This window comes from Tachyglossus aculeatus, chromosome 11 (assembly GCF_015852505.1).
Source record: "Tachyglossus aculeatus isolate mTacAcu1 chromosome 11, mTacAcu1.pri, whole genome shotgun sequence".
NCBI lineage: Eukaryota > Metazoa > Chordata > Mammalia > Monotremata > Tachyglossidae > Tachyglossus > Tachyglossus aculeatus.
The window spans coordinates 26635023-26660433 of NC_052076.1; the positions used below are offsets into that span (position 1 = coordinate 26635023).

Sequence of the window (25411 nt, forward strand, 5' to 3'; positions counted from 1 at the left end):
GGGGATCCCACTTGGGGGCTGCAGCAGGGAGAAGGATCTCGGGTTAGGGGCGGCTGCAGTAGGGGAAAGGCCTCTAGGGTGGGAGGCTGGGGTGCAGCAGGGGGGTGGTCCCCGAGGAGGGGGTGCGGCAGGGGACTGACTTGAAGGGTAGTGGAGATGGGGGGTGGGTGGGGGGCTAGTGCTTACAGGGCGCACAGAGGAGAGCAGCAGAGCGGAAGGGACGGTGAGGTTGAGCAGGGCCTCATGGGCATCTTCCCCGTTGTGTGCAGTGCTGGGCTCGTTAGTGACGTTGATGCTCATGAACAGCTTCCTCACGTCCCGGCTGTACTGGAACACCTGGATCCCACCGATCCTGGGTCAGAACATTCATTTATTCATTCAGCTGTATTTATTGTGCGCTTACTGAGAAGCTGCGTGGCTCAATGGAAAGAGCACAGGTTTGGGAGTCAGAGGTCATGAGTTCAAATCCTGGCTCCACCAATTGTCAGCTGTGTGACTTTGGGCAAGTCACTTAACATCTCTGAGTCTCAGTTCCCTCATCTGTAAAATGGGGATTAAGACTGTGAGCCCCACGTGGGACAACCTGATCACCTTGTATCCTCCCCAGCACTTAGAACAGTGCTTTGCACATAGTAAGTGCTTAACAAATGCCATTATTATTATTATTATTATTACTGTGTTCAGAGCACTGTATTAAGTGCTTGGGAGCATACAATACAACAATAAACAGATACATTCCTGCCCAGGGGAGCGGCACGATGGGGTGGAGGTTGGTGCGGGGGATGCTCACCCAAACAGCTCAGCCTCATCCCCTCAGCCCAAGCCCGGCCATGCAGGCCCTGCGCCCAACCTCAACTCTTCTAGACTGTGAGCCCGTTGTTGGGTAGGGACCGTCTCTATATTTTGCCAACCTGTACTTCCCAAGCGCTTAGTACAGTGCTCTGCACACAGTAAGTGCTCAATAAATACGATTGAATGAATGAATGAATGAACTGGGCACAAAGGTCTTGCTCCCTCTACTTCAGCTGGAGACATAAGCCACACCCCTCCCCCTCCCCCTCTAGACTGTAAGCTCACTGACGGCAGAGACTGTGTCGCTTCTTGTTATATAGTACTCTCCCAAGTGCTCAAAACAGTGCTCTGCACACAGGAAGCACTCAATAAATATGATTGAATGAATGAGCCCCAGCTGCCCCATGGGCCATGCCCCCGGGCCCTTGCCCAGCCACACAGGCCCCACCCCCCTCACCTGGCCACACAGGCACCATCCCAACCTCACTGGTCACCCCTCCCAACCTCAGCTGGCCACATAATCCATGCCCCCTGCCCACACAGATCACACCCCCAATCCTTGTCCAACCACACAGGCCTAGCCCCCAGTCTCACCTAGCCACAGGGGACCTGCCCCCGAAATTCACTTGGCCACCCCCCACCCCCCTCCACAGGCCCCGCCCCCAATCCCCCACCAAGACCCCAGCCCCACCCAGTCACCCAGGTCCCTTCCTCCTCGCCCCTACGGCACCTGGCCAGTGGCTGCATGTGCTCCGTGACGAAGGCCGCCTTGAGCTGTAAGTTGCTTTTGCAGATGTTGTCCAGCCCACACTCCTTCTGGAATTGAATCTGAAGGGTGGGGGGCAGGAGGGGGGGTCTCCAGGCTCAGCTGTAGCCTGTTTGGGTCTCCTCTCACCCCCCACAACCCCTCAGCCCCCCACCCCTGTCACCTCAGTGTGGTTCTCGCGGGGCTGGGCCTGGTTGAGGACAGGGTAAGGGTCCAGGGAGCGGGGTCCCAGCCTGGGCTTCATGTCCCGCTCCAGCAGAGAGTAGTTCATGGACAGCGTGATGGGGTGGAGCTTGTCGCGGATGTTGTCCTGGGCGGTGGGGATGGGGAAGGGGAAGGGGAGGAAGGGAGGAATGGGGCCCGAACCGAGGAGCCCCTTAGACCCCTGAATCCCATCCCCCTCCCTCCCTCGTTCTCTTCTGGGTCCCACCCCTCTCCATCCCCCCCACTGGAGTCCCATCCCCTCCCCACCCCTCCCTGGGGTCCCCCCCACCATCTCTGCTGGGCCCCGTCCCTCTCCCTTCCTCTCTCCTTAATAATAACAATAACAATCATATAATAATAATCATATAATTATTATATTATACATAACAGTAATATTGCCAATTATTAATGTTAATATATAGCAATATATAATAATATGATATAATAATAATTTGTTAAGTGCTTACTATGTGCCAGGCACTGTTCATTCATTCATTCATTCAATCTCATTTATTGAGCGCTTACTGTCTAAGCACTGGGGTAGATACAAGATAATGGGGTTGGATACAGTCCCTGTTCCACGCAGGGCTCACAGTCTTAATCCCATTTTACAGATGAGGGAACAGTTGCAGTGAAGTGACTTGCCAAAGGCCACATAACAGACAAGATCTCTCCTGAGTTCTGTTCCCCCGACTTCCCACCCAAATGGGGTCCCATCCCCCTCCCTTCCTCTCTCTTGGGTCTGTCCTCCTCAATCCCTCCCTTTCCCCCCAAGTTCTACCCCCTCCCTCCCAAGTGCCACCCTCCTCTGAGCCCCCTCCCCATCATACCAGGGTCCCATCCTGTCCTTCACTTTCACCTCCCAAGTTCCCTCCCTCCTCTGTCTCTCTCCGAGGCCCACCCTTCACCCCTCCCTGTCCTGGGGTCCTCCCCTCAACCCCAAGCTGCCGGAATCAACCCACCGGGGGGTGGCCTCTGGGCCCCCGACTCACCACCAACAGGAGGTGCAGATTGTGACAGCGGCTCTCGGGCATTGAGAAGAAGCCGTGCTGGACGGCGGAGAGGCTCTGGGCAAAGCGGACCCGGGTGGGCCGGCGGTCTCGATCCGCCTCCAGGGTGTAAGCTAGGGCTGGGGGAAAGGTGGCTAGGGGTCAGAGAGGGGACCAGCCCCTGCCCCCCGGCCCTGATCCCATCTCTCACTGCCCCCACGGCACTCACTGATGTTCCGTCGGTAGCCGGAGCTCCCTGCACTCTGGTTGTAGGAGAAGCACAGCTCTACCTGCAGGCTGGAGTGGTAGGGGGACACAGGGACCGAGAAGGGGGTCAGGGGTGGCCTGCTGCCTCCCACCCCTGCAAAAAAGGAGCCAGGAGCCCTGAACCCCAGCTCCTAAGTCCCAGGGCACATATGTACACCTCTCTACATGTTATCCCTTTTTCCGGTCTGCCATTTTCTTAAGGGTAGACTAGACCCTGGCTAGATTATAAAAACTCCCTGAGGGTAGCGATTAGGCTAACTAATTCCCTCTAGACTGAGAGCTCATGGGCAGGGAATATGTTTGATGTTATAGTGTACTCTCCCAAATGCCTAGAGCAGTGCTATGCACACACCAAGTGCTCAATAAATAAATGAATAATAATTCTATTGCACTTTCCCAAGCACTCAGTACAGTACTCTGCACATAGAGGAGTTCAGTACAGTGCAACCCCCTCCAAGAGGTCTTCCCTGATTAAGCCCTCCTTTCCTCTTCTCCCTCTCCCTCTGCACCACCTTGATTTGCTCCCTTTATTCATCCCCCCTCCCAGGCCCACAGCAATTACGTCTATATATGTCATTTTATTTGTTCACATTAACGTCTGTCTCCCTTTGTTCGTTGTGGGCAGGGAATGTGTCTGTTACATAGTACTCTCCCAAATGCTTAGTCCACTACTCTGGACCAAGGAAGTACACAGTAAATATGACTGACTGACTAGTGAATGGGCTGCTCACCAAGAGGTGGGGGTGCACCTGGCAGGGTCCAGGAGGGTGGGCTTCACCGTCAGGGTCTTGTTCAGGATGTTGATGACGGGGCGGGCCCTGTGTGGTGGAGAGGGGGTGCGGGCTCCAGTGGCAGCACCCACTGGGCAGACCTTGGGGTCTTAGGCCAATGGGGGCACCCAGCAGGGGGGCTAAAACAAAGCCAGACGGGGACAGAGACTGAGAGACAACCAGATGACGACAGAGATGGCCAGAAAGGGACAGAGATGGAAAGGCAGGAAGATGGCGACAGAGAGAGGCGGTCAGCCCTTGCAGGAGGCAGAAAGACCAGGATAGGGAGATAGTTGGGAATCATTAGGAATCCTTGGGGGCTGGGGGGGGGGGCAGGCACACAGGGGGACTCCCCTCTCCCCACCCCTACCCTATCCCCCTCCCCCTCACCGCAGTAGCACGATCCTCTCGGCCAGGCTGCCTACTAGCAGGTCCGGGTATGAGTTGTCGTCCACATCTAGCTGCCCGCTCAGGGAGTAGCCGAAAGTGGAGAGACCCGGGACCCCCAGCTCCTCCCCGCTGATCACCTGGGGATGGGGGCATGGCAGGGGGTGGGTGGGTGAGGGGACCAACCCATCTCAAGGGCAGCCGGGGGTGGGTTTCACCCCAGGCCCAGGGACCCAGAGTGGCAGGGGGTGGAGGTAGGGATACGGATGGGGGCAGGACCGGACGGGCACGGTGGACAGATGGACGAGTGGACGGGTGAGAGACACGTTGGGGAGGAGGGGACAAGGCAGACAGAGGGGCAGACGGTCAGACATTCAGGCAGACGGGCTCCCTGCCCGGACCCCCGACCTGCTGGGCCTTCCGGGAAAGGCCGGTGGAACTGCTGTGGAAGATGTACACACGACCAGAGCCTTCAAAAGGGGCACCCACGGCGATGTCTGGAAGCAGAGAAGGGGCAGAAGCAGGACTGCAGCTTCCAGCGCACATTACCCTGCCCTCAGCCCTCCACACCTCACCTCATCTGGCTGGGGAGCCCAGTCCTCCCAAGCGCTTAGTTCAGTGCTCTGCACACAGTAAGCAATCAATACATTCAACTGAATGAATGAATGAAAGTCCATCCACCCAGTCTGTCTCCCCTGGGAGAGTAGAAGCTGCTTGAGGGCAGGAAACGGGTCACTTCTTCATTCTCTACTATCCAAGTGCCTAGTATAGAGCACTCCTCCAAATGGGCATTCAATAAATACTCCTACTACTGGGCAAGTGGAGGGAAGCTGGGGGTGGGGCCTTCTGGGAAAAGATTGGAAAGGGAGGAGGTGAAGTTGGGTGATGGGTCTTGAGACTTCAGAACGAGTTCCTGAGGGGAGGAATTATTATCATCATTATTAGTAGCAGTAATAAGTACTCAGGAAATGTCACAAGTATTATTATTATTAATAATAACAATAACAATAATAATAACACTTGTGGCATTTGTTAAGTGCTTAGTATATGCCAAGGACTGTTTTAAGTGCTAGGGGAGATAAAGAATAACCAGCTCCCACATGGAGCTCACAAAGTAAGTAGGATAGAGAACAGGTATAGAATCCCCACTTTGCAGATGAGAAAACTGAGGAACAGAGTTAAGTGACAAACCCAGGGTCACACAGCAGGTAAGTGGCAGAGGCGGCATTAGAACCCAGGACCCCTGACTACCAACTAGGACTTGTTGCTTCCCAATTTTTGCCCAGTGTCGTAAGTGTTTTCTCATCTGTGCCCGTTGTTTTCCCACCAGGGCCTGGAGGGCAGAAAGAGAGGAGATGGGCAGGGACGCAGCACATGGCGAAGTGTGTGCTATGACTATGAGCTCGTAATGGGCAGGGAATGTATCTACCAAGTCTGTTGTATTCTACTTTCCCAAATGTTTAGTTCAGTGCTCTGCACCCAGTAAGCACTCAATAAAAGAAGCAGCGTGGCTCAGTGGAAAGAGCACAGGCTTTTGAGTCAGAGATCCTGAGGCCTCCGCCACTTGTCAGCTGTGTGACTTTGAGCAAGTCACTTAATTTCTCTATGCCTGTTACCTCATCTGTAAAATAGGGATTAAGACTGTAAGCTCCAAGTGGGATAACCTGATCACCTTGCAACCTCCCCAGCACTTACAACAGTGCTTTGCACATAGTAAGCACTTAATAAATGCCATTATTATTATTAAGTACTGTTGATGAGTGATAGTGATGAAGTGTCCTTGGAGGGGTTTGAGGTGCAGGGACTGCGGCCCGGGGCCAACGCCCCGTGATCCGGCGGGGGGATGGGCTCAGTAGCCACTGTGGTCTCTGCTGCCTGCGTTGGTCAGCTAGGCCCCAGGATTCCTGCCAGACCCGTCCACCTCGCAGAACACCTGAAACCCGCCCTGTTGATTGCCCAGCCCCAGCAAGAGGAGCGGGGACTGGAACCCAGGACTGGAACCCAAGTCTCCTGATTCCCAGAGCTGGACTTTTTTTGGTAGTCCTTAAGTGATTACTATGTGCCAGGTGCTGTACTAAGCGCTGGGATAGATACAAACTAACCAGGTTGGACACAGTTCATGTTCCACATGGGGCTCATAGTCTTAATCCCCATTTTACAGATGAGGAAACTGAGACACAGGGAAGTTAAGTGACTTGCCCAGGGCCTCACAGCAGACAAGGGGTGGAGTTGGAATTAGAACCCAGGTCCTTCTGACTTCTAGGACTGCACTCTAGCCATTAGGCCAAGCTGCTTCTCATGGAAACTACTGGAGGACTGCCTGGTGCCTCTGGGCACTTGGGGAGGATCAAACAGCTATATGGACAAGGCACAGATTGATTGATCTGTTGGAATAGGACTGCAAAGCAGGGACTGACAGCCCAGGGGGAGGAGCCTAAATGTGCAGGGGATGGGGCTGGAGACTCTGGGAGGCAATGCACTTTGGGAGGCAAGGCCCAGACGACTGGTGTGGGCAAGGAATGTGTCTATTTATTGTTATTTTGTACTTTCGCAAATGCTTAGTATAATGCTCTGCACATAGTAACCATTTAATAGGATTGAATGAATGAATGGGGCACACCAGTCCCCGGAACCCTACCCTGGAAGCCATCTTGGTTGACGTCCCCAATGCTGGCCACGGCGAAACCAAAGGCGGAACCGCTGGGGCCATGCAGGGTCTGGGTGGGCTCTGGGGCAAAGGTGCCCCCCTCATTCGTGAAGACGTAGATGGCTCCGCCCTCCTCCTTCTTTCGCTCAAAGTAGTAGGGGGCTCCAATCACGAGGTCCTGCCACCTGTAGGGATGGCAGCTATAGTTATGCAAAATAATAATAATTATAGCATTTGTTAAGCGCTTACTGTGTGCCAGGCCACTGTGCTAAGTGCTGGGGTAGATACAAGATAATCGGGTTGGACCCAGTCCCTGTCCCACATAGGGTTCACAGTCTTAATCCCCATTTTACAGATGAGGAAACTGAGGCACAGAGAAGTGACGTGACTTGCCCAAGGTCACACAGCAGACAAGTAGGGGAGCTGGGATTAGAACCCATGACCTGACTTCCAGAGCTGTGCTCTAGACCTTGACCCTTCCTAATAGCATTTCAAGCCTACCATGCAATGGGTGGAGAGTGAGTGGGCAGAGGTGCATGAATTTGCATATTGCTGCCCATTTCGCCCACAAGTGCAGGACCAGATTTAGAGAGAAACTGTGGAGCTGCCAAGCTCCTTACCTCCTCCTGTCCTCATTATGCATTCATTCGTTCATCCATCCAATTGTATTTATAATAATAATTGTAGTATTTGTAAAGCACTTACTATGTGCCAAGCACTGTACTGCCAAGCGCTGGGATGGATACAAGCAAATCAGGTTGGACACAGTCCCTGTCCCATGTGGGGCTCACAATCTCAATCCCCATTTTACAGATGAGATAACTGAGGCCAGAGAACTGAAGAGACTTGTCCAAGGTCACACAGCAGACAAGTGTCAGAACCGGAATTAGAACCCATGACCTTCTGAATCCCAGGCCCATGCTCTATTCACTACACCACGCTGCTTCCAGTACAATAGAACGATAAGCAGACACATTCCCTGCCCACAACAAGCTGACAGTCTACATCTTTCCAGGGCAGGATTAATCTCTCCATCCTCCAGATTAAGAAACTGAAGCCCACCGAAGTTAAGAGACTTAGCCCAGGCCAAGCAGAGGGCCAGGGGTAGAGCTGGGAGGGAAGGTGCACTAGAACCGGGGTCCTCTGAATCTCAACGCCTCTGCCCACTCTCCTAGGCTAGAAGCGGGGAACTCTCAAGCCCACCCGCCGCCCCAGCGCTGCCCTTACCCCAGCATGCTCACCCATCATTGTTGAGGTCCGTCAGGGCAATGGAGCTGCCAAAGTAAGCCCCGACCTGCTTCCCTTCCAGGACCTGCCTCCTCTCTAGGTCCTTGCCTGCCCCATGGCTCATCAGGAAGACAGCTCCTGCGTGGTGGTGGCGGGGGGCTCCTGACACGATGGTGAGGTCCTGGGGGTGCAGGATGGCACTGCCCATCTGCACCGAGTACCCTGGTGAGGGGGGTGGAGGTGGTGGGCATCACCTAGGGTTGGGGGGTGCACCTTGCCTCCCCCTGCAGATCCCATTGGCATGATTTGGGCTCCTGGCCCACCCCTAAGTCTCACGGGCCTATGGGGAGAGTGAGCAAGCCAGGGGCAGAGCCCCCTCTCCCCCTTCATGCCCAGCCTTACCAATATAGATGTTGCCCTCTTTTTCATTCGCGTAGCTGGCTTCAGACAGATCCCAGTCTTTCCTCTGGATCATGTAATTTGTTCCTAGATGGGCAGAATGGGACATATTAGCTTCTGGATCCACTTGGCACCTCTGCCCTCCAGCTTCTCCCTCAGCCTGCTGGCCCCTGCTGGGAAGAATACAGTGCCATCCAGCCTACGACCAGAAAGCAACTCCAGCCGCCGATGAGGCCTTGGGGTCCAAATTCGAACTCATGACCCACTGCCGCTTGGCTTAAGGGCGGCTGCCTCTTCTTTGCCCTCCAGAAGGGCCACCCGCCCTGGCAATGGGGGTGTCTCTCTGTGGTAGACGGCCAGGGTCTCCCAGTTGCCACAGATGACTGATGGGTGAGGTAAGCTCCGCTCGCTGCCTAGGTTTGCTGGGAGGTGGAGGAGGAATTTATTTATTTATATTAATGTCTGTCTCCCCCTCTAGACTGTAAGCTTGTTATAGGCAGGGAATGTGTTTCATTGTTATATTGTACTCTCCCAAGCACTTAGTACAGTACTCTGCACACAGTAAGTGCTCAATAAATATGATTGACTGGCTGACTGAGGAGGAGGGGGAGGAGGAGGACAGAGCCAGGGATACCAAGGTCAGGAGGAACTAGAACTGGAGATCCTGCTCCCTGCCACAGCCAGTGGGAGAGGACAGGAAATCTGGCTGTTCTTGATAAATCTGCCTGTAGCTAAACCAGGGTAGATGAATCCAGCCCTGTGGGTTCAAGTAAAGGAGGGGCAGAGCAGAGGGAGGGGCAAAGTGGGGAGGGAGAAGTGGGGGGGAGCTGTCTTCTGTCATCAAACTGAGAAGCAGGGTAGCCTAGTGGGAAGAGCAAGGACCTAGGAGTCAGGGGACCTAGTATCTAATCCTGGCTTCACCATTTGCCTGTAATCAATCAATCGCATTTATTGAGCGCTTACTATGTGCAGAGTAGTGTATGAAGCACTTGGGAGAGTACAATACAACAGAATTAGCAGAGACGCTCCCTGCCCATAATGAGCTTACAGTCTAGAGACGAGCTAAAAAAACCAAGTTCCTCCTGTTGGACTGTAAATTCCTTGAGGAAAGGGTTCAGGTCTGCCAACTGTATTGGATTCTCTTGAACGCTTAGTACACTACTCCGCCCACAGTAAGTCATCCATAAATACCCTTGGTTGATTAACTGATTGATTGTATGACTTTGGACGAGTCTCGTCACTTCTCTGTGCCTCAATTTCCTCATCTGTAAAACAGGGATTTGATACTATTTCTCTCTCCCCCTTACACTGTTATTATTATTATTATTATAGTAATAATAATAATAATAGCATTTATTAAGCACTTACTATGTGCCAAGCACTGTTCTAAGCACTGGGGAGGTACAAGGTGATCAGGTTGTCCCACAGGGGGCTCACAGTCTTAAACCCCATTTTACAGATGAGGGAACTGAGGCCCAGAGAAGTTAAGCGACTTGCCCAAAGTCACACAGCTGACAATCGGCGGAGCCAGGATTTGAACCCATGACCTGACTCCAAAGCCCAGGCTCTTTCTACTGAGCCACACTGCTTCTCTATAGAACAAGGACTGTGTTGGGCCTGATTACCTTGTGTCGACCCCAGCACTTTGCACAGGCCTTAATACCCTAATCCCCAGGAGACGGGAGAACTGGATGCCATCCCCTCCCAACACCTTACCTTGCCAGTTGTAGGCGCCTGGGGCCCCAAAGTACACGGAGTTCTCGGTGAAGCCTCCGCTGGTGCCCAGCTGGCACATGCCCGTATCCAAGTAGTCGGTGTTGCTGTTGCACATCTCGTTGTGGTACGTCTGCCACTCGTCACTTGGGTCCAGCCCCAGATCGTTGCCCCGCACGTAGCACTTGCCCACCATGCGGCGCTGGTCCTCCGTGCCGGACCACAGCACCTTGGTATACCGGTGGGCACAGACCTGGCCGACAGTGCCCTCGCATCAGGGCCCAGGCTAGGGGAGCCCCAGGGCCCCACCCAGCTGTGGCCACCTGGGACTCCAGGGCCTGCTTCCCATCCACTTCTTTGTTGGCCCGGACCTCCCCTGATCGCCGAACCACCACTGCCCATCTCCGGCCTGGGCCTCCACCCCCACGGTCGGCTGGCCCAGGCACCCTCTCTTCCACCGCCCACTAGCCCGCTCTCTCCGCTCACCCTGCTTGTGGGGCTGCAGCAAGACCTCTGGGACAAAGTGGGTGGGGAAAGGGGGATGTGGAGAAGGCTTTGGAGGGGGATCCCTGGAGAATTTGGGGAAGGGAGGGTCCAGGGGACAGAGGCTGCTCCCCGGGATGTTCCACCTCCTGCTGACGGCAGAGACAGAAAGTCATCCCAAGGCCAAGGGGCTTATTTTTCCCTGAATGGGCAGAGATAGAACCTCATCCAATTTATCTGTCTGCTGGACATGGACATGCAAACACACGCTAACACACATCCAGAACCATCCCCAGGGGTCCGAAGTTCCAGCCACACTAGCAGAAGCCCCTGGGGCTGGGGGCTGGATCTCAGCTCTGGCTTCTCTTCCGCCCCCTGGCACCAGACCCGGATCTAGGGCAGAGCAGGATACGCCCAGGGCAGGGGATGCCGACTCACCAACACTCGTCCGGCGGGGCCCTGACTGGCCACTGTCACCCCCAACCACATGTCCTCAATGATGTGCTGCTGGGGGTCACCTGTGGGCATGGGGCAAGGAGCCTAAGTCTTGGTGGACACCCCAAGTGCCCGACACCCCTGGCTCGATCTGACCCATGGCCTGCCCCTCCGCCCAAGCAGGACGGCCCAGACCTGGTAACGATAATGATGGCAGCAACAGAGAGATGACAGATTCTTCCTCAAATTAATATCCCTCCTCCCTCCCTTCCGTTGGTTCTGCATCCCTACCCCCCTGCCCATCTAACATCCCTGTCCCCTCCCTGCCTCCCAGCTCTCACTGATCTCATGAATGTCCACACGCTCGCAGTCATCCGTCCTGGAGCTGAGGGGGCAGAGGTAGACGGCTCCCGTGCGGTTGGTGTTTCCATCGGGGGGTGCTAGGTCTTGGGGAGCACCAGCTAAAAGCCTGGATGGGTCAGCAGGGGGCAAAGGGGGGCAGAGCAGAGGAGGCAGAGGGGGGAACCTGAGTCTTTCATGTGACCGGGGAGAACAGAGGCCCTGGCCCTGCTAAGGACACCCCAATGGGCCTGGAGTCCCCCCCTGCAGTGCCTGTTTCCCTCCCCATCTGCCCCAAGGCCAGTGGATGCTTCAGAACCCCGGCCACTCCAGAGTGGCCAGATTAAGTCCCTCCTCTGGCTCCCGGGAAGCTTCCCCTGGCAGCAGCTAGCTGGTTACCATGGTGATCTGCCACAGCAAGATGTGCCCACGGATGTCGCCCCAGCCCAGTGCATAATTGTTCTGTGACCCCTGGCGACCGGCCATCTGGGTGGACAGTGCATTCACCTGCCCTCTCCTGTCTCCGAGACCCAGGTCCGCAGGCCGGGGTCTGCCCCAACGGGTCAGCCCTGAGAAGGCAAGAAGTGATGGCTCTGCCCCCACAAAGCCAGCTTTGGGAGCAGCATGGGCACTTCTGTGGCTAGGGTGGAGGCTGGTGGGATCAGAGGGTAAGTGCCCTTCCCCTTCCACCCTGACTGCTTCTGGCTCTAGGCCCCGCCATGTTCTGCCCGCCATGTTCTGTTTCCCCTAAAGTCAACCCTGGCCCAGTCCAGCAGCCTGGAGGGCTCCCCTCCACTGGGGTTTCGGGGCCAGGACAGAGGCTCCTCGCCCCAAGGCCCCAGGCAAGGCAACCCATTTTCTGAAGGACTCTGAGAGAAAAAAAAATCCTGACCAGCTTGGTTCTCCCCTACCTGGGCCAGCCAAGGGCTTTTTGAAAGCCGACTTAGGGGTGTGGAGGCTTCTGCTTCTGGAAGCCACGCCCCTCAGAGCTATTCCTCCACACAGCCCACCCCAAGAACCCCACCCCTTCAGAGCCCCCCTCCCACCCCGAACCATAATCAGTGGCACGTATTGCTTACTGTGTAAAGAGCACTGTCCTAAGCGTTTGGGAGAGTACAATACAAGAGTTGGTAGACACATTCCCTGCCCACAAAGAGCTTACAGTCTAGTGAGGGAGACAGACATTAATATCAATAAATTACAGATATGGACATAAATGCAGTGGGATTTAAGGTGGGGTGAATACCAAGTGCTCAAACCTCCACGTAGCCACACCCCCTCAGAGCCCCCCCTCCTCATAGCCCAACCCCAAGGACCCCCAAAGACACATCCCCTCAGAGCCCAACTCCCTCAAAGCCACACCTCCACATAGCCATGCCCCCTCAGTGCCCCACTCCCGCATAGCTCACCCCCAGAATCCCCTAAAGTCACACCTCCTCAGAGCCCAACTCCCAGAGAGCAATACCTCCACTTAGCCATGCCCCTTCAGGGCCCCACCCTCACATAGCCCACCTTAGACCTCTCCAAGTCACACCCCCTCAGAGCCACACTTCCACAGAACCAGGCCCCATCAGAGTGTCTATCAATCTAATCATATTTATTATTATTATTATTGCTAACACTAATTATTATTATTATAGTATTTGTTAAGTGCTTACTACGTGCCAGGCACTGTACTAAGTGCTGGGATGGATACAAGCTAGTTGGGTTGGACACAGTCCCTTGCCCCACATGGGGCTCACAATCTCAATCCCCATTTTACAGATGGGATAACTGAGGCCCAGAGAAGTGCAGTGACTCGCCCGAGGTCAGAGTGCTTGCTGTGTGCAGAGCACTGTATTAAGCGCTTGGGAAACTACAACACAACAATATAGCAGACACATTCCCCTTTTTCCTCTCCTCCTCCCCATCCCCCCTGGCCCTACCTCCTTCCCCTCCCCACAGCACCTGTATATATGTTTGTACAGATGTATTACTCTATTTTACTTGTACATATTTACTATTCTATTTTGTTAATGATGTGCATCTAGCTTTATTTCTATTTATTCTGATGACTTGATACCTGTCCAAGTTTTGTTTTGTTGTCTCCCCCTTCTAGATTGTGAGCCCGTTGTTGGGGAGGGACCGTCTCTATATGTTGCCAACTTGTACTTCCCAAGCGCTTAGTACAGTGCTCTGCACATAGTAAGCGTTCAATAAATACGATTGAATGAATGAATGCCCCCAATGAATTTACAACCCTTCAGAGTCCCACCCCTGGATAGTCCACTCCCAGACTCCCCTTGAGCCCCATTCCTTCAGAGACCCACCCCCAGACTCCCCAGAGCCACAACCCCTCAGAGCTCCAACTCTTCAGAGCATCACTCCTTCGGGGGCAAGGGTTAGGAGAAGCAGCATGGCTCAGTGGAAAGAGCATGGGCTTTGGAGTCAGAGGTCATGGGTTCAAATTCCAGCTCTGCCACTTGCCAGCTGTGTAACTTTGGGCAAGTCACTTCACTTCTCTGGGCCTCAGTTCCCTCATCTGTAAAATGGGGATGAAGACTGTGAGCTCCATGTGGGACAACCTGATCACTTTGTAACCTCCCCGGCGCTTAGAACAGTGCTTTGCACATAGTAAGCACTTAATAAATGCCATCATTATTATTATTATTATTATTATTATTATTATTATTATTATTATTATCACACACCCCAGAGCCAGACTCATGCCAAGCTCTGTCCCCAAGCTCTCCACACCCCCCACCAAGCAGAAGGCGGCTGTCATGGATGCCTTCCCCTTCTCTCCCTGCCCCCTCTTCCCGGCATCTTGGGGGCCTCGCCCCTTTCCCCGGGGGCTTATGATGCCAGCACTGGCGTCATGCCCAGCTCAGAGCTCTGGATGCCGTCCATCTCTGAGGCTGAGGAGGCCAGGGAGGGGGTGGGGGTTTATGCCAGCCCTGCCACCTTCCTCACTGGCAGTGCCAGGTACCAGGAGGACTATGTCTCCGCTGGGGGTGGTCTCCTCAGGGCCCGGCTCTGCTCATCTCACGTCACCCACACTCGGGCCTCAAGCCCCGTCTGGAGGGATTGTGGAGAGGGTGTAGAGAGAGGATCACAGAATGGCATGGGGTGGGGGAAAAGGGGGGGCAAACTATCTCCTTATCCCCTGGGGACACTGCAGGAGGATGCAGGCCGAAACTGCAGCAGGAGATGGTGGTGAGACAACAGGAAACCCTGCCCAACTCCAAACCCCGGAAGACCTTGGGGCTCAACAAGGCCCTTCCCGTAAGGCCCCAGAGTTCCTTACAAAAGCCAGCCTGGTAGCGCAGAAAAACAGCCCAGGCTCCAGAGGCTGGGGGATGGAAAGGAGAACCCCAGGAGCAACCTACCAAACCAAAAATCCTGTGACCTAAGATCTGGGCTGTGGTGGATGCACACACCAGGAACCCCGCCCCTGCCCCAGAGGCCAGCTCAGATTACCGAGGTCACATCAATAATAATAATAACAATAATAATAATAATTGGGGTATTTGTTAAATGCTTACTATGTGCAAGACACTATACTAAGCACTTGGGTAAATACAAGGTAATTATTGGGTTGGACACAGTCCCTCTCCCACACAGCGCTCCAGTCTTAATCCCCATTTCCCAGATGAGGTAACTGAGGCCCAGAAAAGTGAAGCGACTTGCCCAAGGTCACACAGCTGACAATTGGCGGAGCCTGGATTAGAACCCAGGTCCTTCTTGACTTCCAGGCATGAGCTCTATCCACTAAGACAGTCCCGGAGTGGGGGCTGGGCAGGCAGCATAGGGAGAGGCTCAGGATGAATTTTCCTGTGGGGAGACTCTCCCTGCCCAGCTTTCCCGCCTGGGGCAGCCTATTCCTCTCCCAGGTGAGGCATGCCCCAGCCTGCTCAGCCCCTCCAGCTGGGCTCCCTCCACCTCTTTCGGGATCCCTCCCATTCGGCCTCTGCCTCTCCCCTGGGGCTGGTATTTTTAGCATCCAGCCTTGCCACGCAGAGCCGCCAAAGACTCTGGCCAGGGCCCAACCTCCAGATGATGATGGCAGCGTCAGAGCCTTGAGCAGGGGGAGGCGGGGGTGGGGGGCACAGCGTCCCTGAATCTGGGATCCCAGGGGATCAGCCATCCAGCTGATTTCTCAGGGTGGGCCCGTTCTATCCCTGCTCCCTCACCATTCTCCCCCGTCACCCAGAGCGAGGGATTCTGCGTGGGGGAAGTGGGCAGGGGCCCTGAGGAGGGTCAGGGGCTAACAACCTGTAAATTCATTCAATCGTATTGATTGAGCACTTACTGTGTGAGGAGCACTGTACTTGGGGGAGTTCAATAGAACAATAAACAGACACATTCCCTGCACACAATGAGCTTAAAGTCTAGAGGGGTAGACAGACATTAAAGCAAATAAATAAATGACAGATATGGACATAAGTGGTGTGGGGTTGGGAGGGGGGATGAATGAAGGGAGCAAGTCAGGGTGACGCAGAAGGGAGTGGGAGAAGAGGAAAGGGGGCCTTAGTCAGGGAAGGCCTCTTGGAGAGATGTGCCTTCAATGAGGCTTTGAAGGGGGAGAGAGTCATTGTCTGTCGGATCTGGGGAGGGAGGGCATTTCAGGCCAGAAGCAGGACATGGGCCAGGGGTCAGCGGCGAAATAGGCGAGATGGAGGCCCAGGGAGAAGGTTAGTATTAGAGGAGCGGAGTGTGTGGGCTGGGTTGTAGCAGGAGAGTAGCGAGGTGAGATAGGAGGGGGCAAGGTAAATGAGCTCTCTCTCTCCATCCTGTCATAAACCCATTCTTCCCTGAAGCACTGGGGAAGCCAGGAGACAGGAGTTAGTTTGTTTTATCAATCAATTGTATTTATTGAGCGCTTACTGTGTGCAGAGCACTGTACTAAGCGCTTGGGAAGTACAAGTTGGCAACATATAGAGACAGTCCCTACCCAACAGCGGGCTCACAGTCTAGAAGGGGGAGACAGAGAACAAAACCAAACATATTAACAAAATAAAATAAATAGGATAGATATGTACAAGTAAAATAAATAAATAGAGTAATAAATATGTACAAACATATATACATATATTCAGGTGCTGTGGGGAAGGGAAGGAGGTAAGACGAGGGGATGGAGAGAGGGACGAGGGGGAGAGGAAGGAGGGGGCTCAGTCTGGGAAGGCCTCCTGGAGGAGGTGAGCTCTGAGCTCTCAGTAGGGCCTTGAAGGGAGGAAGAGAGCTAGCTTGGCGGATGGGCAGAGGGAGGGCATTCCAGGTCAGGGGGAGGACGTGGGCCAGGGGTCGATGGTGGGACGGGCAAGAACAAGGCACGGTGAGGAGATTAGCGGCAGAGGAGCAGAGGGTGCGGGCTGGGCTGTAGAAGGAGAGAAGGGAGGTGAGGTAGGAGGGGGCAAGGTGATGGACAGCCTTAAAGCCGAGGGTGAGGGGTTGCTGCCTGATGCACAGATTGATTGGTAGCCACTGGAGATTTTTGAGGAAGGGAGTAACATGCCCAGAGCATTTCTGGACAAAGACAATCTGGGCAGCAGCATGAAGTATGGATTGAAGTGGGGAGAGACATAAGGATGGGAGATCAGAGAGAAGGCTGATGCAGTAGTCCAGACGGGATAGGATGAGAGCTTGAACGAACAGGGTAGCGGTTTGGATGGAGAGGAAAGGGCGGATCTTGGCAATGTTGCGGAGCTGAGACCGGCAGGTTTTGGTGACGGCTTGGATGTGAGGGGTGAACGAGACAGCGGAGTCGAGGATGACACCAAGGTTGCGGGCTTGTGAGAAGGGAAGGATGGTAATGCCGTCAACAGTGATGGGAAAGTCAGGGAGTGGGCAGGGTTTGGGAGGGAAGACAAGGAGTTCAGGACAAGGAGTTTATGGTATTCCTTTAAGCTCTTACTATGTGTAGAGCACTGTTCTAAGTGCTGGGGTAGATATACACTTATCAGGTTGGACGCAGTCCATGTCGACCATGGGGCTCACAGTCCAAGTAGGAGGGGGTAGGATTTAATCCCCATTTTACAGATGTGGAAACTAAGGCACAGAGAAGTTAAGTGACTTGCCCAAGGTCACACAGCAAGCAAGAGGCAGAGCCAGGATTAAAACTCAGGTCCTCAGACTCCCAGGCCAGGGCTCTTGAGAAGCCGCACGGGCCTGGAAGTCAGAAGGTCATGGATCCTAATCCCGGCTCTGCCGCTTGTCTGCTGTGGGACCTTGGGCAAATCCTCTCGCTTCTCTGGGCCTCAGTTCCCTCATCCGTAAAATGGGGATTGAGACTGTGAGCCCCATGTGGGACAGGGACTGTGTCCAACCCAATTTGCTTGTATCCACCCAATGCTTAGTACAGTGACCGGTATGCACTAAGCGCTTAACAAATACCACAATTATTATTATTATTTCCACTAGGCTATGCTGCTAGGGAGAGTGCGGGGGACAGGGGTTCCTGGGGAGGAGAGAGGGAGGTCAGGGATCAGGTAGGGTCCTGGTTTCTGGTTCTGCACGTGTGTCCTCTCTCCTATCCCCTATGGGGCACCCCAAATCTCCAGGGCCAGAGAGAAGTCGACCCATCTTGCTCCCCTCCAATCTAGGCTCAAAGAATCCAGCTTCTCCCAGCAGGCACCCAGCATACACCGCCTCAGCCCTCCATTCATTCAACCATATTTATTAATAATTATAATAATAAATAATATTTATGGTACTTGTTAAGGGCTTACTAAAGTCAAGCACTGTTCTAAGCACTGGGATAGATACAAGGTAATCAGTTTGGACACAGTCCCTGTCCTACATGAGGCTAACACTCTTAATCCCCATTTTCCAGATGAGGTAACTGAGGCACAGGGAAGCTAAGTGACTTGCCCAAGGTCACAGAGCAGACAAGTAGTGGAGCTGGGATTAGAACCCAGGACCTCTGACTCCCAACCCTGTGCTCTTGCCACTAAGCCATGCTGCTTCTATTTATTGAGAGCTTACTGTGTGCCAAGCACTTTACTAAGCGCTGGGGAGAGTACAACAATAGACACATTCCCTGCCCACAACAAGCTTACAGTTTAGCACAGGAACATGGACAGAAGAGCAGACTCAGGGTCATGACCACAACATTTCAAGAACAGGTTGGAAGACATCCCCTGGAGGCAGGGGGATGGAGGGTCCTGCAAGTTGGGAGGAAGGAAGCAGCGTGACAGTGGATAGAGCACAGGCCTGGGTGTCCGAAGGACTTGGGTTCTAATCCCAGTTCCACCGCATGTCTGCTGCGTGACCTTGGGCAAGTCGCTTCACTTCTCTGGGCCTCAGTTACCTCACCAGTAAAATGGGGATTACAACTGAGAGCCCCATGCAGGACATGGACTGTGTCCAAACTGTATCTTGTATCTACCCCGGCACTTAGAACGGTGCCTGGCACATAGTAATAATAATAACTGTGGTATTTGTTAAGCGCTTACTATGTGCCAGGTACTGTACTAAGCACAGGGGTGGATACAAGCAAATTGGGTTGGGTTCTTTCCCTGTCCCACATGGGGTTCACAGTCTCGATCCCCATTTTACAGATGAGGTCACTGAGGCCCAGAGAAGTTAGGGGACATACCCAAGGTCACACAACAGGCAAGTGGCAGAGTCGGTATTAGAACCCATGACCTTCTGACTTCCAGGCACATACTCTATCCACTATGCCATGCTAAGCACTTAGAGCTCAGAAAACCAGCGCTTAGAACAGTTTACATATTTACTATTCTATTTATTTTGTTAATGATGTGCATCTAGCTTTATTTTTATTTATTCTGATGACGACACCTGTCCACATGTTTTGTTTTGTTGTCTGTCTCCCCCTTCTGTGAGCCCGTTGTTGGGTAGGGACTGTCTCTATATGTTGCCAACTTGTACTTCCCAAGCGCTTAGTACAGTGCTCTGCACACAGTAAGCGCTCAATAAATATGACTGACTGAATAAATGAATGCTCTGCACATAGTAAGCACTTAAATTCCATCATTATTAAATACCACAAAAGTAATTTAAAAAAAACCTCATTAGAAGGCATCCCCCTGGAGGCAGGGGGTTGGATGAGATGACCCCTAGAGGGCCCTGCAAGTCAGGAGGAAAGAAGCTAGTCTGTCCGAGAGGCACTGCCACCCCCTCCAATAATGCCAGTGCTCCCAGATGCCCCCGCCCCTACCCAATATCACCACTTGCCCAGGAGGGAAGTAGCAGAGCCAAAGGGGAAGCCACTGAGCCCCGTATCCGGTTGGAATCTGTGTGCCGTGAAGGGTGGGACCAACCCACAGGCTGGGAATTAGATTCCCCACGTTCTCCACCCAGAGGCAGCACCCCTGGGCCATGAGCCCCACGTGGGACAGGGACTGTGTCCACCCTGATTTGCTTGTATTCACCCAAGTGCTTGGTATAGTGCCTGGCACATAGTAAGCACTTGACAAATACCAGGATTATTAGGAGCCCAGCTCCCACATCAGATGGGGAGAGGCCAGACTGGACCAGGCATGGCAGGGGACGATCAGAAGGGTCACCGTTGATGAGAACGGAACAGTCACCTGTGTGCTGTGTGATCTTGGGCAAATCAATCAATCATATTTATTGAGCGCTTACTGTGTGCAAAGCACTGTACTAAACGCTTGGGAAGTACAAGTTGGCAACATATAGTGACAGTCTCTACCCAACAGTGGGCTCACAGTCTAAAAATCACCTAACTTCTCTGTGCCTCAGTTACCTCACCTGTAAAATGGAAATTACGACTGTGAGTCCTATGTGGGACAGGGACTGTGTCCAACCTGATTAGCTTGTATCTACCCCAGCGCTTAGAACAGTGCCTAACACATAGTAAGTGCTTAACAAATACCATTTTTTAAAAAAAGTCAGTCAGTCATATTTATTGAGTGCTTACTGTGTGCAGAGCACTCTACTAAACACTTGGGAGAGTACAGAATAACAATATAACCAACACATTCCCTGCCCATAATGGGTTTACAATCTAGGGCGGGAGATGGATATTAACAGAAATAAATTACAGATTTGTAAATAAGTGCTGTGGGGCTGGGAGGGGAGAAAGAATAGAGGGAGCAAGTCAGGGTGATGCAGAAGGAAGTGAGAGAAGAAACAAGGAGGGTTTAGTCAGGGAAGACTTCTTGGAGGAGATACACCTTCAAAATAAGGCTTTGAAGGGAAGTGAGGAGAGTCTGTTGGATATGGGGAGGGTAGCATTCCAGGCCAGAGGCAGGACATCGGTGAGAGGTTGCAGAGGGATAGAAGTACAGGGAGAAGGTTGGCACTAGAACAGGAGCAGCCTGTCTTTAGCTCCCACTGGCAGGGCCATGCCTGGGAAGAAAGGGTCTCCCTCAATCCCTGGGTGCCCTGAGCTGGCTTCAAGATGCAGCAGGAGGGACAGGGGTTAGAACAGGGGAAGCATTCTCAACAGATAATGGACTAAGTGAGGGGGTGAAGCACCCTTAGAGGTACTTGACAGAAAAGAGTCTTTTGTGGTTGGGAGGCAAAGGATGGCCCAAATGACCTTTCATCCATTCATTCATTCAATCATATTTATTGAGTGCTTGCTGTGTGCAAAGCACTGGACTAAGCGCTTGGGAGAGGGTAATATAATAGGCACATTCCTGCCTACAACTGGCTCACAGTCTAGAGGGGGAGACAAGTATTACTATAAATAAATAAATAGATAAATAAATAACAATACATACATGTGTGCTGTGGGGATGGGAGGGAGAATGAAGGAGCAAGTAAGAGCAGCACAGAAGGGAGTGAGCAAAGAGGAAAGTAGGGGTTAGTAAAGGAAGGCTTCTTGGAGGAGATATACCTTCAACAGGGCTTTGAAATGGGGGAGAGCAACCTCAAGGCCCCTCCCATCTTGGACCAAGTTGGGGTCTTTTTGCCTCACCAGATCATTCACTGGGCTGGCTGCAGCTGCCTGCGGGTTTTAATCTCAACTCAGTCACTTACCTAATAATAATAATAATAATAATAATAATAATGGCACTTGTTAAGCACGTACTATGTGCCAGGCACTGTACTAAGCGCTGGGGTGGATACAAATCGGGCTGGACACAGTCCCTGTCCCACGTGGGCTCACAGTCTCAATTCCCATTTTACAGATGAGGAAACAGAGGCCCAGAGAAGTGAAGTGACTTGCCCCAAGGTCACACAGCAGACAAGCGGTGGAGGCAGGATTAGAACTCATGACCTTCTGACTCCCAGGCCTGTGCGCTATCCGCTACTCCATGTGACCTTAGGCAAATCACTTAACTTCTCTGGCCCAGTTTCCTCATCTATAAAGTGGGGATTAAATAACTACTCGCCCTTCTCTTTAGATTGGGACAGTCTCTGATTAACCTGTGTCTGGCCTAGCATTTAGCACACAGTAAGCGCTTAACAAATATCACTATTATTATTTTGGAAGGCAATAGGTAATGGAAGAGGTGAGGAGGCTGGGGGATGGGCAGTGAGCTTTTTCAGTGTGGGGACGTGAAGATTGAGAGGAGATTAAACCTCTTATTCCTCTGGAGGAATGCTAGGCAGGCACAGTAATAGTAATAAAGGTATTTATCGAGTATCCACTGGATACAGTGCCCTGTGCTAAGTGCCTGGGAAGAACAAAACAAGCACATGACACATTCCCTGCCCACAAGGAGCTTCCCCTTTAATAATAATGATGGTACTTGTTGAACTCGTACTATGTGCCAAGCACTGTTCTAAGCACTGGGATAAATAGAAGTTATTCAGGTTGGAAACAGTCCCTGTCCCACATTGAACTCACACTCTCAATCCCTATTTTTTACAGATGAGGTAACTGAGGCACAGAGAAGTTAAGGTCCCACAGCAGACAAGTCGTGGACCTGGAATTAGGACCCAAGACCTTCAAACTCCCAGGCCCGTGCTCTGCCCACTACACCATGCTGCTTCTCCAGTTGTTCTCTCTAATGGAGGGCAATGGACAAAAGAGATTGTACAAACCAAAATAAGTATTTCAAGGTACAATCGAATAAACATATAAACAAATGCTGAGACTGGATTAAGAGTGGCTGATAAACTTACATGACTCGGGATGCTGGGAATCATTATTCATCATCAAGTGTATTTATTGAGCACCTACCATGTGTAGAGTAGTGTACTAAGAGCTTGGGAGAATACAACAGAGTTCGTAGACGCGTCCCCTGCCCCAAATGAGTTTATAGTCTAGAGGGGGAATATATCAGGGAAGGCATGCTGGTGGAGGCAATTTTCCAGGAGGGTCTGTCTGAGCAATCAAAATCAAGCATATTTATTGAGCACTTACTGTGTGTAGTGTGTTGTACTAAGTGCTTGGAAGAGTACAATAGAACAGAGTTGATAGACATGTTCCCTGTCTACAGTGAGTTCACAGTCTGATGTGGAGAGGGAGGGAGTTCCAAGCCAGGGGAACAGTGTAAGAGTCAATCAGTCATTTATTGAGCTCTTACTGTGTGCAGAGCATTGTACTAAGCTCTTGGGCAAGAACAATACAACATAGATAATAATAATAATAATAATAATGGCATTTATTAAGTGCTTACTATGTGCAAAGCACTGTTCTAAGCGCTGGGGAGGTTACAAGGTGATCAGGTTGTCCCACGGGGGGGCTCACAGTCTTCACCCCCACTTTACAGATGAGGGAGCTGAGGCCCAGAGAAATTGAGTGACTTGCCCAAAGTCACACAGCTGACAATTGGCGGAGCCGGGATTTGAACCCATGACCTCTGACTCCAAAGCCCATCCTCTTTCCACTGAGCCATGCTGCTTGGTTCATGAGCTTGGTGCTCAGGGGATGAGACGTGGCTACTCTCCACCTCCACTATGCCATCAGGAACGAACAAGGGTTTAGGCTGCAGCAAGAGTGAATTAGGTTAGAGCAGAATTATGTGTCGTCCAGTCCAACACTACTTCTTAAGACCTTTCATTTAAAGAGCATTTTTTAGTATCTCCAGAGAAAGCCTATTCTGCACCATGTTTCTGGGTCAAATAACCAAATTTCAAAATAATATTTCAAATTGAAGAACAAAACTGGTGCACCCTGTAATCAATCTCCACTTCCACAATGATGTTTTGAGAACAGTGAATTTGAAAAGTAGCATAGCCTAGTGGATAAAGCACCAGCCTAGGAGTCAGAAGGTTATGAGTTCTAATCACAGTTCCGCCGCTTGTCTGCTGTGTGCCCTTGGGCAAATCACTTCACTTCTCTGAGACCTCTCAGGTACGAACTTCTCCTGAGACAGCCACATTCAGCACCTATTATCTGTCTGATATGAGGAGGGAGGGCGTTCCAAGCCAGAGGCACAAGGTGGGTGAGAGGTCTGTGGTGAGATACACATGATCCAAGTACAGTGAGAAGGTTAGCATTAGAGGAATGAAGTGTGTGGGCTGGGTTGTAGTAGAGGCCACTTCTCTGCCTCAACCTCTCTCTGGATCTTACTTTCCTCCTCTGTAAAATAGGGGTAATAAAACCTGTCTCTCCCTGTCTCTCAGGGCTGTTTGTAAGGATGAAATGAGATCATTGATATGGAAGCACTTTGAGGAAATAAAAGCCCCGTCTGAGCGCAAGGAATGATTATCGTTGTTAATAAAACGCCAGGCCTCCCATCAGCCCCTGCCTCTGAGTCTCCCCCTCAGCTGCCTCACCCAGGTCCTTTGATGTCCTAAAAATCAAACCCCCACTGATTCAAAAAAGGAATCAATAGCTCGTCTAAACCGATGGATGCCCCCACACAAAAATAAATAAATAAATAAAGCCCCTGACACCCGCACTGATTGAAAGCCAGAGTCCCGACTCTGGGAAGGCAGGGAGGGGGGCAGGGGTGGTCCGAAAGGGTGCAGTTCACCACGTGGATTCTGGCTTCTTGCAAGCTGCCTGCATTTCCTGAATTAGTCTTCTCTCTGGGGGATTGGGGGTGGGGGTGCAGAGAAGAACCATCAGCTCCTGTTTCAGCCATAAACTCAAAACCCTGCAGCAGCAGCGAACAGGCACTGGCTCTCCCTCTCCTCCGAGTCTCTATGACTTGGCCTCCTCGTGGGGGTGGATCGGGGACAGACGTTTGGGACTGGAACGGGCTAGATGGATTGGGCTCTTGGTTTCTCGGGCCCATGGAAGGGAGGGTGACAGGACTGTAATTTATTTGTGTGGGCAACTCAGTTGACTTCTCTGTGCCTCAATGATCTCGTCTGTAAAATGGGGATTAAGACTGTTATCCCCATGTGGGACAGGGACTGTGAGCCCCATGTGGGACATGGATTGTGTCCAAACAGATTAGGCTGTATCTATGCCAGCACTTAGTACAGTGTTCTGCGCATAGTAAGTGCTCAATAAATACCATTGATTATTTGTATTCATAATAGTAATAATAATGGCACTTATTAAGTGCTTACTATGTGCAAAGCACTGCTCTAAGTGCTGGGGAGGTTACAAGGTGATCAGGTTGTCCCACGTGGGGCTCACAGTCTTCATCTCCATTTTACAGATGAGGAAACTAAGGCACAGAGAAACTGAGTGGTTTGCCCAAAGGCACACAGCAGACAAGTGGCAGAGCTGGGATTAGAATCTACGTCCATGAATGAAAGGACGGTGGAGGACACAGAGGAAGCCTAGTGGATACAGCCCGGGCCTGGGAGTCAGGAGGAGCTGGGTTCTAATCCCAGCTTTGCCACTTGTTTGCTGTGACCTTCATTCATTCATTCAATCATATTTATTGAGCACTTACTGTGTGCAGAGCACTGTACTAACCACTTGGGAAGTACAAGCTGGCAACATATAGAGATGGTCCCTACCCAACAGCAGGCTCACAGTCTAGAAGGAGGAGACAGAACAAAACAAAACATATTAACAAAATAAAATAAATAGAATAAATATGCACAAATAAAGTAGAGTAATAAATATGTACAAAACATATATACATATATATAGGTGCTGTGGGGAGGGGAAGGAGGTAAGGTGGGGGGGATTGGGAGGGGGAGGAGGGGGAGAGGAAGGAGGGGG

General features: G+C 52.1%; 1 protein-coding gene across 2 annotated transcripts in view; it reads right to left on the minus strand.

Moving 5' to 3' along the window:
- ITGA3 (integrin subunit alpha 3) overlaps positions 1–25411 on the minus strand; it is a 44946-nt gene that overhangs the window by 11928 nt on the left and 7607 nt on the right. For both annotated transcript variants that reach the window (XM_038753352.1, XM_038753353.1), the window contains exons 2-15: positions 11421–11548; positions 11083–11162; positions 10165–10414; positions 8452–8535; positions 8064–8271; positions 6814–7007; positions 4584–4672; positions 4179–4315; positions 3750–3836; positions 2981–3048; positions 2755–2891; positions 1722–1868; positions 1523–1620; positions 187–352 (exon numbers count right to left, since the gene is read on the minus strand). In XM_038753352.1, coding sequence (XP_038609280.1) covers positions 187–352; positions 1523–1620; positions 1722–1868; positions 2755–2891; positions 2981–3048; positions 3750–3836; positions 4179–4315; positions 4584–4672; positions 6814–7007; positions 8064–8271; positions 8452–8535; positions 10165–10414; positions 11083–11162; positions 11421–11548 — 1873 coding nt within the window. The remainder of the gene's footprint in view (positions 1–186; positions 353–1522; positions 1621–1721; positions 1869–2754; positions 2892–2980; positions 3049–3749; positions 3837–4178; positions 4316–4583; positions 4673–6813; positions 7008–8063; positions 8272–8451; positions 8536–10164; positions 10415–11082; positions 11163–11420; positions 11549–25411) is intronic.